General features: G+C 47.4%; 1 protein-coding gene across 1 annotated transcript; it reads right to left on the bottom strand.

The window, feature by feature from the left end:
- Positions 1-229: 229 nt before the first annotated feature.
- NUDT19 (nudix hydrolase 19) lies at positions 230-10,749 on the bottom strand. Its single transcript, XM_004595007.3, has 3 exons — positions 9,938-10,749; positions 4,261-4,468; positions 230-1,066 (listed from the first exon to the last, which is right to left on the bottom strand). The coding sequence occupies exons 1-3, from the start codon at positions 10,646-10,648 to the stop codon at positions 861-863; spliced, it is 1,125 nt and encodes a 374-aa protein (XP_004595064.2). The 5' UTR covers positions 10,649-10,749; the 3' UTR covers positions 230-860.
- Between the last annotated feature and the right edge of the window lie 7,537 nt (positions 10,750-18,286).

Here is an 18,286-nt window from a genome sequence, read left to right as displayed (position 1 = left end):
AGATTCTCTGAAAGCAAAGTGCCCAGGGCAGAAAACTACTTCCTCTAATAAGAATTAAATACCATACGCACTTTACTTGTATTTATCATCGTGTTTATGTTATTGGTAGAGAACAAAGACATTACATGAAAAAAATGAAATCAACTATAGGACTTAGTAAAGGATCTTGAAAAAGAATGAGCATTAATCACCTTCATTTTAAAGAAAATACTTTTCTTTAAAAGTGGAAAAATATTTACATTAAATGTACCAAAAATAAAACTTATTAATTAAAACACCACATGTCTCTAACCCTCTTTGCATAACGACTGCTCTGGAGTAAAAGTAATAATGGCTTTTATTATGACTTTCTATTTCTTTAAAATATTAACATAGACTTATAAATTGGGAAATACAATAACGAATGCTATTGGTTTTTGTAAATAACTGTGTGTTAATCATCAAGATAAAATAGAGCAGCATGATCATTTGGAGGCTGTCATAGTCTACCACTCACCATCTAATCTAACATTCTTTAATTAATTCCAGCAGAAAGTTAAGAAACTCATGGGTCACCCTGAGTTCCCAAGGCACCTTGGGAAAGGAAGTGGAATTCAGTAGATCAGCGGAATGCTGGCAGTGAGCATCTGATTGAAACTTCTGATACAAGAAGCTGCTCATGGCATTTGTGTTTGGGTAGTAAGATCATTAATACTGTATAAGCTTTATATTCATGACATACTGTAAGCTTTAGAGAATAAAATAAGCCAGAGAGCTTGATGGAAGACATATTGCATCATAACTTTGACAGGTAACAAGTTCCTTATATTTTGAGTAAGTTGAATCAACTCTCATGATCCATGACCATGAGCAGTAGCACCTTACAAATGGCTTTTACTTGCCACGTAGTTCTTAGGATAAACATGTTTGAACTTTGGCGGGATAGTCACGTGGATATGATAAAGATAGCGGTTGTATATCAGTATTCGGTGAAATTTCCTGCCTTCCTTCATGACCTCTTCTATTTTTTTTTCAGTAGACAAAGTTTTTTCTAAAAAGTCTGAATCTTCCAAGTAGAGCTCGTCTCCTGAAAAATAATAAAATTTTAATTCCAAAGTGTTATTTAACTAGTAACTCCAATATAATACTGACACATAAATCAGAGTTTGTTAGGAACTAAAAAATGGCCCTGACTTTATGAGCTTATTTCAATGTCTTTCTTTTCTTTTTCAGTTTGAGAGGCAGAAAGAGAGAGTGGGAGAAAGTGCACTCCAGCACTCATGCCTGCTGGTTCTTTCCCCAAATGCCTGCAACAGGCTTGGTAATGGGCTAAAGCTGGGAGTCAGGGATACTGTTCCAATCTCCCATGAAGGTGTCAGGAACCCAGTTACTGCAGCCTTCACCATCTCTAGCCCACCTGCCAGGGTCCACATCAGTGGGAAGCTCAAGTCAAGAGCCAGAGCTGGGTATCAAACCCAGAACTCTGACACGGAATGTGAGCACCTTAACCACTAGGCCAAAAGCCTGCCCCCTTTCTTCTATTTTTAATATTTCACCTGAAGCAGCTGAGTGCATCGGTAGACAAAGAGGCTTATCAGAAGCTAGGAACACCTGGCTGTGTGACTAACCTCGGACCACCCAATACAGACCCAGTGCCTCTCCTTCCTGCTTCCCTTTGATCAAAACCAACACAAGAAAGCATCCCTAGCTTCAATGCTGCCTTTTCTTCTTGCTTTCTTCCAGTTGTAAATAACAGATCAAAGCATACCAAGACTCTATGTTAATTTCTTCTTCCTTGCTTTTTTCACTTTTAGTTAACACACACACACACACAAAAACAACAACCAAAAAAACTATTCTAAGACCTGCTAGCTTCATGTAAGTTAAAAATTAAAGAGAACTTTGTACCACACCTGGGTTCCTTTGGGGTATCAAAGTCTGTGTATTCTTTTTTCTTTTTTTTTAAAGATTTATTTATTTTATTACAAAGTCAGATATACAGAGAGGAGGAGAGACAGAGGGGAAGATCTTCGGTCCAATGATTCACTCCCCAAGTGAGCTGCAACGGGCCAATGCGCGCCGATCCGAAGCTGGGAATCAGGAACCTCTTCCAGGTCTCCCACGCGGGTGCAGGGTCCCAATGCATTGGGCCGTCCTCGACTGCTTTCCCAGGCCACAAGCAGGGAGCTGGATGGGAAGTGGAGCTGTTGGGATTAGAACCGGCGCCCATATGGGATCCCAGGGCTTTCAAGGCGAGGACTTTAGCCGCTAGGCCACACCGCCGGGCCCGTATTCTTTTTTTTTTTTAAGATTTATTCATTTTTATTACAAAGTCAGATATACAGAGAGGAGAGACAGAGAGGAAGATCTTCCATCCGATGCTTCACTTCCCAAGTGACTGCAATGGCCGGTGCTGAGCTGATCTGAAGCTAGGAGCCAGGAACTTCCTCTAGGTCTCCCACACAGTTGCAGGAACCCAAGGCTTTGGGCGGTCCTCGACTGCTTTCCCAGGACACAAGCAGGGAGCTGGATGGGAAGCAGAGCCGCCAGGACTGGAACTGGCGCCCATATTGGATCCCGGCGCATTCAGGGTGAGGACTTTAGCCACTAGGCCACGGCGCCAGGCCCAAAGTCTATGTCTTCTTAGACAAAGTGTGCCATCCTGAATGTGTGGATGGTGGCCGCAGTGTAAATTAATAAAATCATTTCTGTACTGAGCATCTTCTTGTTCTGTGTTCGATCAATTGTGACTCTCACCCCCTTAATCCCTAGCAAAGATCTGCTTTGGATGCATAAGCATTTATGACTGGTGTACTGTAACTTTTTAAAAATTTATGTATCGGAAGGTCAGAATTACAGGAAGAGAGAGAGAATCTTCAATTCACTGGTTTAATCCCCAGTTCGTGGCAACAACTGGGGCTGGGGCTGGCTGAAGTCAGAAAACAGGAGCTTCTTCTGGGTCTCTCGCATGATCACAGGGCCCCAAAGAGTACTGCCTTCTGCTGCTGCTTTTTCCAGGTGCCTTAGCAGGGAGCTGGGTTGGAAATGGAGCAGCCAGGACTCAAACCAACAGCCATATAGGATGTAGTGGCTTCACATGCTACGCCAGAGCACTAGCCATCAACCTGCAACTTTACATTAATTCACGACTCTCTATACTTTTTCTATCAATGTGTTCTAATAGTTTAATGAAGCTGCCATTGATACGACAGCTGCTGGACTGTGGCCCTGCAGATTGTAATGCAAATGTTGTCACTGGTCACAGGAATCAGGCAGACAGCCACGAAGGGAGGTGGGCCACAAAACCCCAGTGTGGAGTACCACCAGAGCTCTGACATGCACTAGGCCAGCATCAACTGGCCCTCAACGACTTCTCCAGGTCAAATAAGCTGCCTGATTACCAGCACTATTATTCAGAACTGAAATGTAACACAGATGAGAAAGAGCTTTGTCAATGTCTAGGAAATACATTTATGTAAAACTTGAAGTCTATAGGAGCTGGCACCGTGGGGTAGTGCATTAAGCTGCCATCTGCAGTGCTGGCACCCCATATCAGAGTGGTGGTTGGAGTCCTGGCTGCCTGACCTCTGATCCAGCTTCCTGTTAAAGCACCTGGAATAGTCGAAGGATGATGGTCTGCACACTTGTGCTCCTGCCATATATGTACAAAAATGGAGTTTGGGCTCCTGGCTTCAGCCTAGAGCATCTTTGGTTATTGCAGCTATTTTGGAAGTGAACCAGCAGATGAAAGAACCCTATCTTTGACCTTATCTTCTCTCCTTTTCTTTCTCTGTCACTGTCAAATGAAAGCATATTCTTAAAGAGTAGGGGCCAGCACTGTGGCATAGCAGGTAAAGTTGCTGCCTGCAATGGCGGCATCTCCCATGGGTGCCAGTTCAACTTCCAGCTGCTCCACTTCTAATCCAGCTCTCTTCTGAGGGTCTAGGAAAACAGTGGAGGATGACTCAAGGACTTGAACCCCTGCCCCCACAAGCGAGAACTGGAATAAGAAATCTTCAGGCTCCTGGCTTCCATCTGAACCAGGAAATCGAAAATCTCTCTCTCTGTAAAACTCTCTCAAATTTATTTTTGAAAGAAGAAAATGTACAAGATACATGTATATAACATATTATCCAGGATTTCTTGCTCTAGCAAGTGCTGTGGCTATTTTAAGGGCTTTGATCTGACTGAGTTAATACTTTGTGGACTGTACTTCCCAGACAGTAATCCATGCAGCCTAGCGTACTGAATGTGAACACATACAACACCACCAAGACTTACCCGGCAGAAGCTCGATACGCCCATCAGCAGTGAATAACAGGACCGGCATCCATCTTTCCACTCCTTCCGATGCACGGTCCAAACAGAAGGTGTGCAAGTCAGACAGAGAGGCGAAGTTTTCAAGTCTCTTTAGTTCGTAGAACTGTGGGGGTGCCAACCAAATGTCCTTCGAAATGAAACTTCTGGTTGCCTCTGAAGGAGATGACCACTGTGTAAGACAAGAAAGGTTTCTCAAGGTTCATACTTTTTCTTTTCTTTTTTTTTTTTTTTAACATCTTTAGACAATTGATTCACTCCCCAAGCAGCCGCAATGGCCGGAACTGAGCCAGTATGAAGCCAACCGCCAGAAACTTCTTTTAGATCTCCCACACAGGTGCAGAGTCCCAAGGTTTTGGGCTTTCCCAGGCTACAAGCAGGGAGCTAGATGGGAAGCAGGGCCGCCGGGATTAAAACCGGCATCCATATGGAATCCTGGTACGTGCAAGGCAAGGACTTTGGCCGCTAGGCTACCGCACCGGAACCCCAAGATTCATTCTGTACAGTTGTCAGGTCAGTACCTAAGACCTAACTGAGGACTGCAAATTGAAACATACCTGTGTCATGCCAGATCCTCTAGACGACATGGAAGAATCTGTGGTTTAGAGGACACCTGTTAGGTCACTGACCCTGAGGATTAGCAGATAGGAGGAGACTCCAAATGGGCCATGGGAAATGGAATTTCATGGCCAGCACGACAGGTCGGGCCGGCTTGTGATGCCAGCTGCCTATATTGGAGTGAAGGTTGAAGTTCAGTTCTTTGGCTTCCTGTCCAGCTCCTTGCTGAAGCGCCTCGGGAGCCAGTGGGTCATGGCTCAGGTAGCCGAGGCTCTGCCACCCATGTGAGAGACCCAGACAGAGTTCCAGGCTCTTATCTTTTTTTTTTTTTTTTTTTTAGTTTTAAAGTAAGATGTATTAGAAAAGTTGAAAAAGGAGACTCCCATCCTAGTGATGGGAGGGGGCTTTGAGATCCTCTGCCATTGTGGCAGGAGGACAAGTGAAAAAGAAGACCCCAGGCTCTTCTCTTAAACCTGGTCCAGGCCCAGCCCCAATCACTGTGCTCACTTGGGGAGTGAACCTGTAGATGTACCCAAGACAATCCAGCCGTTACTTCTGGCCTCCCAGGATGTACATAAGCAGAAAGCTAGAATGGGGAATGTAGCTGGGATTTGAACCTAGGTACTTCAAAATGAGATGTAGGCAACTCAACAAGAGACTTAACTTCTGTGTTACATGCCAGCTACCCAGAATACCTTGACAACAGTGCCGACTGGGGTGTTTTTATTCTCTCGTGGGGCCACCAATGACACGGCCAACCTGTGCTGGCAACATTCTGAAATTCCTTCAAAGAAGGAAGTCCCCTGAGAAATCTTTTAGTGCTAACCACCATTCCTCTGTGGTTTTCAGTGATCTGAATTTCTGAAGGCCTTTCAAACAACACTCATTCCAGCTGTGTTAGGGTAGCTGCTACGCCGTCCAGATCTTGTCTGTGGGTTTCTATAGGAAGCAAATCTTTGTTTGCCTCTTACGTTATTTCATGTATCACTCAACTACCTTAGGATTAAATGGATTATAGACATTTCAAAAGGATTAGGGGCCAACGAAGCTGCTGCCTACGGTGCCCATATCCCACATCAGAACTGGCTGCTCCACTTCTGACCCGCCTCCCTGCTAATATGCCTGGAAAAACAGTGGAAGACAGGCCAAGTTACTTGGGTCTTCGCCAACCACATAGGAGACCAGATGAAGTTAGAGGCTCCTGGTTCAATCCAGGTCAAGGGCAGCTATTTGGGGAATAAACGTGCAAATAAACCATGTCTCCCTTTGCTTCTCCATCACTCTGCTTTTCAAACAAACAAATCTTTAAATAAACAAAGGACTAAACCACAATTAACATTGGATTGTGTCATTGCTTTAGAGATGTAAAGGAGAGTTTCAAGATGATCAGAGAAATGAAAAATATTTTAGAAGAATTAAAAGGAACTTCCAGGGCCAGCATTGGCTTAGACCTGGCCCAGTCCCAAACAGTTTCGGCTATTTGGGGAGTGAACCAGTGGATAGAAATCTATCTCCCTCTTTCTCTGTGCAACTCTGCCTTTCAAAGAAAATTATATATATATATATATATATTTTTTAAACAAATAAACTTCCAAAGAAGAAAATAATTGAAATTAAAAACACCATGACACTTTTAGCAGATTCTTTGCTCCATAAGCAAAGAAAGCTAACTTGAAAAACAAAGCAACTGAACAAAGTAAACAGAGGAAGAAAAAGACTGTGAAAGCCTGAATCAGGTCTCAGTGCCCTCTAAGACATGAATTAGTCCAACCTGTGAGACTGGAATCAAGAACATAGGGAGAGGGATGAAAGGCAGAAATAATAACACAAAATCAACAAATCGAGCTGTTACACACAATCATTGCATGAAAGTATCTGAAATAGTCAAACGTACCAAGGCACAGGGAAGAGCAAAACCAGCCACATACAATGGACACAGGAAACAAAAGGAAGTGCTAGCAGAGTTTTCATTAAAAAGTGAATTAAGCAGAGGTGGGGGAGGATGCTGTAGTGCAACAGGTTAAGGTATGACTTGGGATACCAAAATCCTATTATTAAGAGTGCCTGGTTTGGGGGATAGGCGCAATGGCTTAATTGGCTAATCTGCCATCTGCAAGTGTCAGCAACCCATATGGGCTCCAGTTGTCTCTTGCCTAACTCCACTTCCCATCCAGCTCCGTGCTTGTGGCCTGGGAAAGCAGTCGAGGATGGTCCAAAGCCTTGGGACCTTGTACCAGCGTGGGCAACACAGAGGAGGCTCCTGGCTCCTGACTTCAGATCAGCTCAGCTCTGACTGTTGTGGCCATTTGGGGAGTGAATGAGTGGATGGAAAATCTTTGTCTTTCCTTCTCTATAAATCTGCCTTTTCAATAAAAACAAATCTGTTGGTTTGTATCCTGGCTACTCTGCTTCAGACCTAGCTTCTTAATAAAGTACATCCTGGGAGTGAGCAGATGACTCCAGTACTTGGTTCCCTGCCACCCATGAGGAATATCCACATGACGTTCCAGGGCCCTGGCTGCAGCCTGGTCTGATTCCGGCTGGCGCAGGTACTTGGGTAAATGAACTACCAGCTGGAAGATCCCACTCTCTCACTCTCAAATATTTTGTTAATGAAGCAGTAACTTTTAAGTATGGAAAGAAAAGACTTGTCAACATGCAATTCTATGCCCAAAAATATCTTTTAAAAAATATTTATCTATTTTACTTGAAAGTTAGAATTACAGAGAGAGAGGAGGACAGACAGAGGGATTTTCCACTCACTGGTTCACTCCTCAAATGGCTACCATGGGCAGAGCTGAGCTGATCCAAAGCCAGGAGCCAGGAGCATCTTTCAGGTCTCCCACATGGATGCAGGGGCCCAAAGACTTGGGCCATCTTCCACTGCTTTCCCAGGCCATTAGTAGGTAGGTGGATGGGGTAACTGCCAACACCCATAGGAGATACTGGCACCACAGGTGAAGGATTAGCTTGCTACACCACTGTGCTGCCCCCCTAACCAAAACCTCTTTGAAAAACAAAGGGAGAGAATCAAGCATGCTATAGCACATGAAGCTTCTGCTCTACTTCCTACCCAGCTCCCTGTTAATGACCTAGGAAAAGCAGTGGAGGATGGCCCATGTTTCTGAGTATTTACCACCCATGTGGGAGACTGAGCTGAAGCTCCTAGCTCCTGAATTCTCCCTGCCCAGTGCTGGCCATTCTGGCCATCTGAAGTGAATCAGTGGCTGTTAGATATCTCTCTGTTAACTCTTACTGCCAAAATAAATATTTTTTAACTCTACAAAAAAAGCAAAGATAATGTCAAGTCTTAAAAAACCTATTTATTGTTATCTGAAAGACAGATTTCACAGAGAAGCAGAGAGAGGGCAAGAGATCCTCCATCCATTGATTCAGCTCCCAAATGGCTGCAGTGGCCAGAGGGGAGCCATTCTGAGGCCAGGAGCCTCTTTCACGTCTTCTGTGTGAGTGCAGGGGCCCGAGGAGTTGGGCCATCTTCCACTGCTTTCCCCCGCAGTCTAGCACGGAGCTGTATAAGAGGGGGAACAGCCAGCACTCCAGCCTGTACCCCTATGGGATCCCAGGGCACCAGGCACCAGGCAGAGGCTTCATGCACTGTAGCACAGTGCCAGCCCCACTCCAAAGTCTTTCTCAGATACGCAAAATTGACAGGATTATCACAAGTCATGAACATGAAATATCAGAGGAAGCCAATATTTAGGCAGAGGGATATAATGAAAGTTTAGATCTATTCAAAGGAATGAAGAGTGCTAAAAATAGTATTCAGGTCAACATAAAGACATTCTCATTTTCTCTGTCTATAATGATTGTCTAAAGAAGAAGAAAAGAGATTACTATAATTTATAATACAAATAAAAGTCAGATGTAGGACAATGCATAAAGGAGAAGGGAGAAATTCAGTCAGCCCTCAATATCTAGGACAGATGGGTCGCAGGACCCTGCAAATAGCAAAGTCCGTGGATGGGGTGTGTGAGAGAGATGGTGTAGTATTTGCATAACTTATACATGCTCCATATATTTTATTTTCATAAGATGTAGTTATTTATTTGAAAGGCAGTGTGACAGAGACATCCGCAGATTCAATCCCCAAGTGGTCACCAACAGCCAGAGTTGGGTGCGGGTGGAAGCCAGGAGCCCAGAACTCCATCCAGCTGTTGCCCATGGGTGGAAGGGACCCAAGTACTTGGGCCATTATGCTGCCTCCCGGGATGCTGGAGTGAACAAATCAGGCACTTAGATACGGACGGGAGGCAGGAATCCCCAAGCCGCTATTCCAAACACCCTCTTTGCTTTCGCATCCTTCCAACACTCCACAGTTGCCTCAATTCAGGGATGGGGATGCCATGGCTCTAAATGGCAAATGCATCTAGCTGTATCCATGGCAGTCCCACGAGTCACCACATCAAGACCACAAAGCCAAGGAAGGCAGGGCACTTCCCCAAGGCCATTGCTTTGGTCTGCAGGGATGCAGGGCTGACCATGCCAGTCCATAGCCAGCTCAGCCGCTTCGTGGCTAATTTTCTTTCTTGTTATTTACCATGATACAGTCTTGTAGGTATAGGGGTTTTGCCCTCTCTCCCTCCCACCCAGGCTATCATTCTCCAAATGATTATAGCAGTACAGTCCCTTAGCACGTTACAAGATTAACTTACTATTTAACTTTATAATAACATGCTAGGTATGAATAGAACACGTAGTGTTATGCTGCACATGTGTATTCAAATGTATCATCATGTGAATCCTTTCTTTGGGAGTAAAGATGTATACGGCATGGTAACTTTACTACCCAGTATGCCGGTCTGCGGTCTGTGTTACACTGTTCATCTGTAAGAGTGTATGTATGTCCTCAGCTGCCTACATCTACTTACTGGCTATCGTATATCGGAGAGCACATATGATATTTGTTTTGGGGGGCTGCCTTATTTCACCACTCATAATGGTTTTCACTGGCTCTTTTAGGCTCTTGGCCCTTGGCTTATCCATGGAGCATCCCTCCAAAATATTCCCTCCCACTCCCCCCCCCCCCCGGGACCCCACTGCCCCAGCCGCCTAGAAATCCTACCTGGGAGTGCACCACCTCAGACAAGTCGGGGTAGATAAGCGGCGGCTCACTCAGACAGCATAAGTAGAACATGGTGTCGAAGCGGCGGCTTAATTGGGGCGAGTTTGGCGTGATCCATACATTCCAGTCGTGCAAAGCCCAGATGTCTGGTGTGCAGTCCAGGTGCGCGCATAGGTGCAGGAAGCGGCGCGGGTCACTACGAACGCTGGCTCGCCAATCGGCCAGGCCCGGCGGCGGTTCGAGGGTGCGGCCCGGCTTCAGAGCCTCGGAACCTTGGTTCGATCGAGGGCCCCTGGGCCGCAGCAGTAGCACGCCCGCCTCTTCGAAGGCCTCACGGATGGCGCAAATGCGCAAAGCCACGTCATCCGGCATCGCCGCGGGGTCCTCATCGGGCCGGACGTCGGGCACCACCGGGAACGACGCGCGCCCTAGCGAGTCTGGACCCAGGCCAAAGCGCGGCGGCCCTTGGTGCGGTGCGAAGAGGCGCAGCCAGTCGGACGAGCGGTCGGCCGCATCCAGCATGCCGCCCGGGAAGACGTGCGCGTTGGGCATGAAACCTTGGCTAGAAGCGCGCTGCAGCAGCAGCAACCGGAAGCCCTCGGCGGGCGGCGGGGACAGGGCAGCGGCGCTCGGGCGCGTCCAGCCGGCCACCAGCATGACGGAGGCTGCTCGCCGCCAAGTGCTTGAGCTGGGCCTCAGGGAGCCGCTCATGGTTGGAGCGAGCGGCAGCAGCGCACTACTTCCGGGTTCGGGATCTGGCTGGGCGACAGCTGCTGGACTGGTTGTGGGTCCCCCGGCACCAGCCGGTGATCTTCCCGAGCTTGACTGGGTGAACGTGGGTTATTCCGCCTTTCACCGGCGCTGTGGGAGGAGCGAGTGGCTCAGACAATCTGGCACCGCCTGGGGGTGTCATCCGGCCCAACCACTCCCTTGGCGGGAGCCTTTGTCATTCCCAGCTACTGACCGGAGGGGCATGCAGGATGGCCACTCCGGAGACACGGACTCAGAGCCACAGTGCTGAAAGGGGACACCTGCTGCTCAGTAGTCAAAATAAAACACAAGCACCATGGGATAACAGCCTGCCAAGGAGTAGAACTTTCTCCTCTGGACAAACAGGTTCGAGGAGCAGTTGCCTGACTTTTTACAAAGTCACCTTAGCCGTACTAATGAGATGCCAAGAAGCCAGATTGTAAATTTCCTCTAGCTCCGCCCCGGAGTGAATGGTCCCTTTGGGACCTTGTTCCCCTGGGGTAAATGTCTCCTCTTCAGGGCACTTGGAGCCACCTTAGGCGAAGCTGCCTAATTTTATTGGATGGCTTCTACTTTCTTGAGAAGTGGTTAGTCCAGACCTAGAGATAGGTCTCCTGTCCCCTCAGAGCAGCTTTCCTTCTTAGACCTGAGCTTTTAACAACTCCTTATCAGTTCCCAACAGCTTCTGCTACAACTGCTGATACAATGAATCATACTGCCTGCCCCAATTACTGTTACAATTGCTCATGCCTTACTTTTTGGAGGAGTTAAGTTCTGTTTGAGCCTCTTTTATAAATTGTTTTGTCTTTATGTTAAGTTTACTTATGGGAGAAGCAAGGGAGAATGCCCGCATCCTCAGGCTCACTTTCCGAGATGCCTGCAATGACTGAAGCTAGGAGGGTGGGTTCCCAGGTCGCCCACAGTGGTGCTGGGAACCGGATTTCCTGAGCCATCGTCAGGACGGTACTAAGCTGAGTATTGAACCCAGGTACAATTATGTGGGGCCTCTATCATCTTCTGAGTAGAACTCACCAATTTCACTACCGATACTTGCTGATCCTCTTGGGATTGACTTGTTTCACTGAGCATCATGGTTTCTAGTTGGGACCATTTGGTTGCAAATGGCAGAATTTCATTCTTTAGAATGGCTGAGAAGTATTCTATGGAGTAAATGTGGCACAGTTTCTTTATCACTTTTGACAGGCATCTGGGTTGTTTCCATGTCGTTGCTATTGTAGATTGTGCTGCTGTATGTATAGGAGTACAAACCTCTTTCTCATGTGCAGACTTTATTTTCTTTGGATATATTCCCAGAAGCAGGATAGCTGGGTCTTATGGCAGGTCAATTTTCAGTTCTCTTAGCACTCTCCATGTTGACTCCATAGTGGTTGCACTAGCCTACACTCCCACCAACAGTGAAGGATGCCTTTCTTCCCACATCCACGCCAGCAGGTATTATTAGTAGCGTTCTGAATGTAGGGCAATCTCATTGGAGTTAGGTGGAAAGTCAGTGTGGTTTTCATTTGTAGGGAGCCTGAATATTTTTCTTGTCTATTAGCCATTTGAATTTGTTCTTTTGAAAAATGTCTGTTCATTTCCTTCACCCATTTCTTCACAGGGTTATTTGCTTTGCTGTCATTGTAAATTGTTTTCTAATAATCCTGGTCAAGTTAGTCCCCAGCCCAGTTTTTGCAGTCCATCCTGCATTCCCTCAGTTCTCATGCACACCCACTGGTGCTGCAGCTTAGCTCAACGCAGACCTGGCCCACACATATGCTAATGGGTGCTGCTGCCTTGACCAGCATGGCCTGCTCCTAGCCCTGGTTCTCTGATCACCAATGCTTCAGCCCTGCAGGAGAGTACCCACAGTTCTCTGACAGGGCTTTTCCTAGCCAGAGATCTTGTACTTGCCAGGGAGTACAGTGGTCCAACCTTAATGGTTTACACTCAGTCCTGGCACTTGCCAGCAGGTACTATGGCATAACTCAATTGACCCACACCCATTATGACTCTCATACATACCAGCAGGTGCAGTAGCATAGCCTCACCTGGCCCACCCATGGCCCTCATGTGAACTGGCGGGTATTATAATCTGACCCAGCAGCCTGGCCTGCACCCTGTCTGGGCTATCATTAATGCCAGTGTGTGCTGTGGACTAGCCCAGCCTGCCCTGGCTCCACTCCCAGCTCAACATTAGCTGACAGATGCTCCAGCCTGGCCTACCTCCACCCCACCTCTCAAGAGCACCAGTGGGAGCTGTGGCCTAGCAGGGAAGTTCCCCTACCAGGCCTATGCCCAGCCCCAGAGCTCATGTGTGCTGGCCAGTGCTGAAGCCTAACCTGACTGCTCTGTACCCATTCATGCTCACCACTACATGCTACAGCTTAGCCCAACCTGGCCCACCCCCAAGATCTGGCTCTCATGTGAACTAGAGGATGGACCTACCCTGGCATGTCCCACACCTATTCTGGCTCTGGAGGGTGCCAGTGAGTGCTGCAACCTTGCCCAGCCTGATCTGCCTACAGCCCTGGCTCTCACATTCACCAGTGGGAGCTGCAGCCCAACAGGGAGTTCCCAAAGTTCCCCTACCAGGCTTGCTCTGGGTCTTATACAAGCTGGTGGGTCCTTTGACCCAGTCTGGAATGGTGTACACACAGTCTCAGCTCTTGCTGGCAGGTTGCAGCCTAGCCAAGCTGGGCCTGGTCCATACTCTGTCCTGGTTCTCATGTGTGCCAGTGGGTGCTAAGGACTGGCCCAGGCTGGCCTGCCCCCAAACCTGGCCCACACAAATGCTGATGAGTGCTGCAGACTTGCCTGACCTGGCCTACCCCAGCCCATCTGTTGTGCTTCCAGTGACAGCTGAGGTCTAACAGGGGAGTTCCCTAAATTCCACTACCAGGCCATTCCCAGACCTGTATCTCACATATACCTTTGGGTGCCACAGCCTTGCTTAACATGGTCCGCCCTCTCTCCAGGCCTTTGCATATATAGGCAGGTGCTGCACACCCTGGTCCTGCCTGGCCTCCTCCCAGCCCCTGCTGCTAGGAATCTCAGGCAATTTCTGTGGTCTAGCCTGGCTCAGTTTGTCACCACCTCTAACTCTCTACACAAACCAACAAATGGTACACTCCCACAGATGGGCCCACAATTCCCCTGATGGTTGCTGCAGTCCAGCCTGAGTGGCCCACCCCCTGTTCTAACATTCGCAGCAGGCACTGTGACCTAGCCCAGCCAGATATGTCCACCAGTCCCAGTTTTTGGGTGTGCCAGTGGGCAGTGGGTGATTCTATTTAGCTCAGCCCAGGTCTCCCATGTGGGCGATTCCTTGGCCTGACCTAGACATGCCCTCCCATTTTCCACCTTGAAACCACTCCATCTCGGCTTCCTGTCCTACCTGCAAGTGCAGTGGTCCAGTCCATGGGAGCACCCAGGAATCATTGTTCCCCGTCAAACATGCTCTCAGCCACTCCCATTCCTCCAATATGTCCCCAGATCCTCCTCCACGGGTGATCTGCAGCTTCCCCTTCCCGCTAGCCTGGCCTTCCCTGCCTTCCTCACATATCCTTCTTAAAATTGCTATTAATTTTTATTTTTGATTATTTTTACATAGTTAATTAAGGTGATTAGAATCAAGAGCTACAGGAAGGTGGGTGAGATCATCATGTCCACCTTTTCTTTTTCCCCTTCCTGTATCTGGGGGAAGGGAGAGGACAAGGAGAGAAGCCACACCCAGCCTCCCAAAAGCCTCTGCACCCTAGGATGGAGGACAGCCACCTGACACCACCATAGGTTCCCTGATATGGGACATGCTCTGAGGATCCTGCTCATGAGGTTTTGATAGTTCAACAGTTCCTAATTACTACTGATCCTGCCACTCCAAGCATGATGAAATCTCTCTAGAATCCACTGGCTAGCATATTGTACCTTAGAGTCTCCGTTTGGCCAGATATTCACTGCCAACACTTGGCTGGGGTAGTTAATCAATTTGTTCTGTCCTCTGTCCTCTGTTGTGGTACCAGGTGTTCTCTGCAGAGTCCAATGCACTGCGATATCATCCATGTGCACCTGGATACTGTCCGTGGCTCCATCTAAGCCTGGCTCTGTCACATGCACTCCAGGGTCAGACCATGGAATCTGCCATTCTCTCCATGGTTGGGGTTCTGAGTCCAGCAAACCAGTTGGGGGTATTCCACATAGAAACTTCATCTGAGGTGATCCCAGACCTGATTCTTGTGTGTGCCAATACAGGGTCCATCCCAGTCTGTTGCCCCAATCAGCCTATGCACATGCTGGTGGTTGCTGTTGCTATGTCAGTTTTGTCTCCAGCCCTGTCTTCTACACACACCAATGGGTGTTGCAGCCCACTATATACTCGGCCCTCACACAAACCAGTGGGCACTGCAGCCTAGTCAGAGCGATCTGTAATAACCCTCACCAGGCCTGCCCCCTACCCTGGTTCCCATGCTTGCCAATATGTACAGCAAACTGGTCCAGTGTGTCCCACATCCCATTCAGCTCTCATACATGTCAATGGGCATTCAAGCCTGATTCAACCCAACCAGCCCCCCATCCAGTCCACACACCTGCTAGCAGGTGCCACTCTCTATCTAGTCATTCCTGTTGCCGTCCTGGTTCTCATGCTCACCAGTCTGAGTGGTAACCCAAGAAGGAGATGCCCACTATTTCCCTACTGGGCCCACTCCCACCCCTGAATCTTTCCCTCTCCAGGTGGTTCTGTAGTTTAACTTGACAGAATTTGCTCCCCATTCCAGCATCTGCCAGCTGATGATGTGGCAAAGCCCGACCAACCCATACTCTGACTTATGCATGCATCAGTAGGGACAGTCAACCCTGCCTGGCCTGCTCTGCCCTCATCCCAACTCATGCTCTCCAGTGGGAGTGGTGATCCAGTAGGAGAGCCCCATACAGCCCCCCTGTCAGCTTTGCCTCCTCCCCCCAGGGTCTCACATATGCTGGTTGTCTTCTCCCTTCCCCCAGATACAGGAAGGGGAAAAAGAGAAGGTGGACATGATGGTGTCACCCACCTTCCTGTAGCTCTTGATTTTTCGCCCTTGATCCAAGATCCATCTGCTGCATGATCGCTGTGGACGGAGGAAATTCTCAGACATCAAGCTTGGACAAGCCTGGGATTCGCACTCCACTTGGCAGCAGTGGACAGGAAGCTAGGATCCCCAGCAGGAAGCCTGGTTCAGCACAGGTTCTCCCAGACACGGCCATGTGACTGGCAGGTTCACACATCCGCACCTCTGAGCAGACTTACTGGGACTCCACCCACCAACATGGCAGTGGTTTCTCACATATCTTTAAAGTAGAAAAGGCAACTGGTACACTGGCATAGTCAACACACATCTGGCATTAACCAGGCCAAGATTGCCCACCTGCTATTGGCTGCTTTTCTCCCAGCAATGTGACACTTGCCCCGGCACAAGCTAACGCAGGCGGTTGTCTATAGCTGGGGGCGGTGACTCGCTTGTATGGGCCTGTACAGGAAGACCATGGAATATGTTAGGCAAGAAACAATGAAAGCCCAAATGTGGAGAGTAGTCAGGAAAAAGGGATGATTTAGAGAGTATTTTGGAAATAGACTTGATACAATGTGGTAATTGATGGAATAGGCATAACGTATTAATTATGTTAATGGATCAAGGGCAAAGACAGACTAATGTTGTTATCTATCATCCATTAATAATGATCTTAATGAATCGTTAAGATTAGACGTGATAGAATTCTGGCATCTAATAGACTGGCCCTAGAGAGGCCTTTGAGTCATTGACATGTGCCCTCAGAAGTTAAGTCTCAAACGAGATGATTAAGCCAAGTTCAGCCTGGCTTCTCTATGCCTTTCTTCTCACCATGTGATCTTTGCTCTGCACACATCCTGCCATCCACCATTGTCATCAGACACTGGACTAATGGGCTGCCCAATCTTCGACTGAGAACCTTGCCCCCTTCACAGATAATCAATCATTTATGAAGGGGTCAAAGAGCTTAACAAAGGACACACAGTTCATTATAAAATAGCACCTCATAAATCTTTGTCTCCATATTAGCTATTTTCCAGCAGGGTGATTACTCTTGGGTGAGATAACTGAGTCCTGGAGTGTATACCAAAGTGACAGAAACTGGATCTTAACAGACACAGAGCACTGTCCAAAATCAACACACTGCCAGAGGCTCTATGATGATATAATACCTACTAGTGTACATGTGTCGTGATGAGATCCTGTAACCTCGCTTCTCTATAACAGTAGCCAAGAACAGAATAGAAGCAAAGAACAGTCCATGGGGAAAAAAAAAATGTGGCCCCAGCATGATGGCTCATTAGCTAAATCCTTGCCTTACACGCACCATGATCCCATATGAGTACTAGTTCATATCCTGGCTGCTCCACTTCCCATCCAGCTCACTGTTTTTTGGCCTGGGAAAGCAGTCAAGGATGACCCAAAACCCACATGGGAGACCCAGAAGAAGCTCCTAGCTCCTGGTTTCAGATCGGCTCAGCTCTAGCCATTGCAGCCTTTCAGGGAATGAACCAGCAGATGGAAGATCTTTCTCTCTGTCTCTCCTTTCCTGTGTAAATCTGCCTTTACAATAAAAATAAGTAAGTATTCGTTAAATGTAGTGATAATGTTGATATCTAAGATGCTCCATTTCCAGAATAAATTAGCACTTAGCCTTCTTCTCTTAACAAGATTATTCCCACATCAGGCAGCTTAACACAATGGACAGGTGTAATCCCACAGGTTCTGTGAATCTGGAATCTGGCAGCGTCTCAGCCCATTCTCAGTTCTGCTGCCTGTTATTTTACCAGGCTTTTCAACTAAAATAAAATGGAGATTGTGATCTATGAAGGCAGACATGAAGACTTCATTTCACCAGTCTCTGGTGAGTTGGTGAATATGGTAAATTCCTCTGTGACTTTTGATTCAAGATGAAAATTTGATGAAGGAAAAAATTGATCTGTTTGACTTTCTCTCTCTGCATATCATAGGTTTAGCATGGCAAGAAGGTGACAACGACAAAGAAGAAAAGAAAGAAAAAAAGAGAAGAAAAGAAACAGATAAATCAGAAAAGACTAGAACAAATGAAAACCTGGGAAAGTTATCTGGAATGTTACAAAGGACTTAAAAACCAAGTCAGTGTGTGTGTGTGTGTTTGGGGAATAGTGGCAGGTGTTTGGCACAGCACTTAAGATGCCATCAGGGGCATCTGTATTCCATATCAGAGTGCCTGGTTCAAGTTTCAGTTCTGCTTCCAATCTAGTGTACTGCTAATGCACACCCTGGAAGGCAGCAGATGACGGCTCAAACACTTGGTTCCCTGAAACCCATGTGGAAGACCTGAATTGGGTTTTGGGCTTCAGTCTGGCCTAGCGCTGGCTGTTATGGTTCTTCAGGGAATGAACCAGCAGAGGGAGCTCTCTTCCTCCCCACCCCTACTTCAAATAAATGAAATAAATAAATAAAAATGAAACATACACACGCACAAGGCATATAACTAGCGGGGAAAAAAAATAATGCAACACCCTCTACTCCAGGAATCACCACCTCAAAATTCTTGTTCATAACATTTTCTAAG

This window comes from Ochotona princeps, chromosome 16, assembly GCF_030435755.1.
Source record: "Ochotona princeps isolate mOchPri1 chromosome 16, mOchPri1.hap1, whole genome shotgun sequence".
Classification (NCBI taxonomy): domain Eukaryota; kingdom Metazoa; phylum Chordata; class Mammalia; order Lagomorpha; family Ochotonidae; genus Ochotona; species Ochotona princeps.
This window is presented reverse-complemented; position numbering and strand designations above follow the sequence as displayed.

Excerpts from the sequence above, each read along its gene's own strand:
- NUDT19 (XM_004595007.3), bottom strand. The coding sequence starts at position 10,648 with ATGAGCGGCTCCCTGAGGCCCAGCTCAAGCACTTGGCGGCGAGCAGCC. Across the intron at positions 4,469-9,937 it reads CTGAGGTGGTGCACTCCCAG|TGGTCATCTCCTTCAGAGGC; the intron begins GTAGGATTTCTA and ends TGTCTTACACAG. Across the intron at positions 1,067-4,260 it reads GCGTATCGAGCTTCTGCCGG|GAGACGAGCTCTACTTGGAA; the intron begins GTAAGTCTTGGT and ends ATTATTTTTCAG.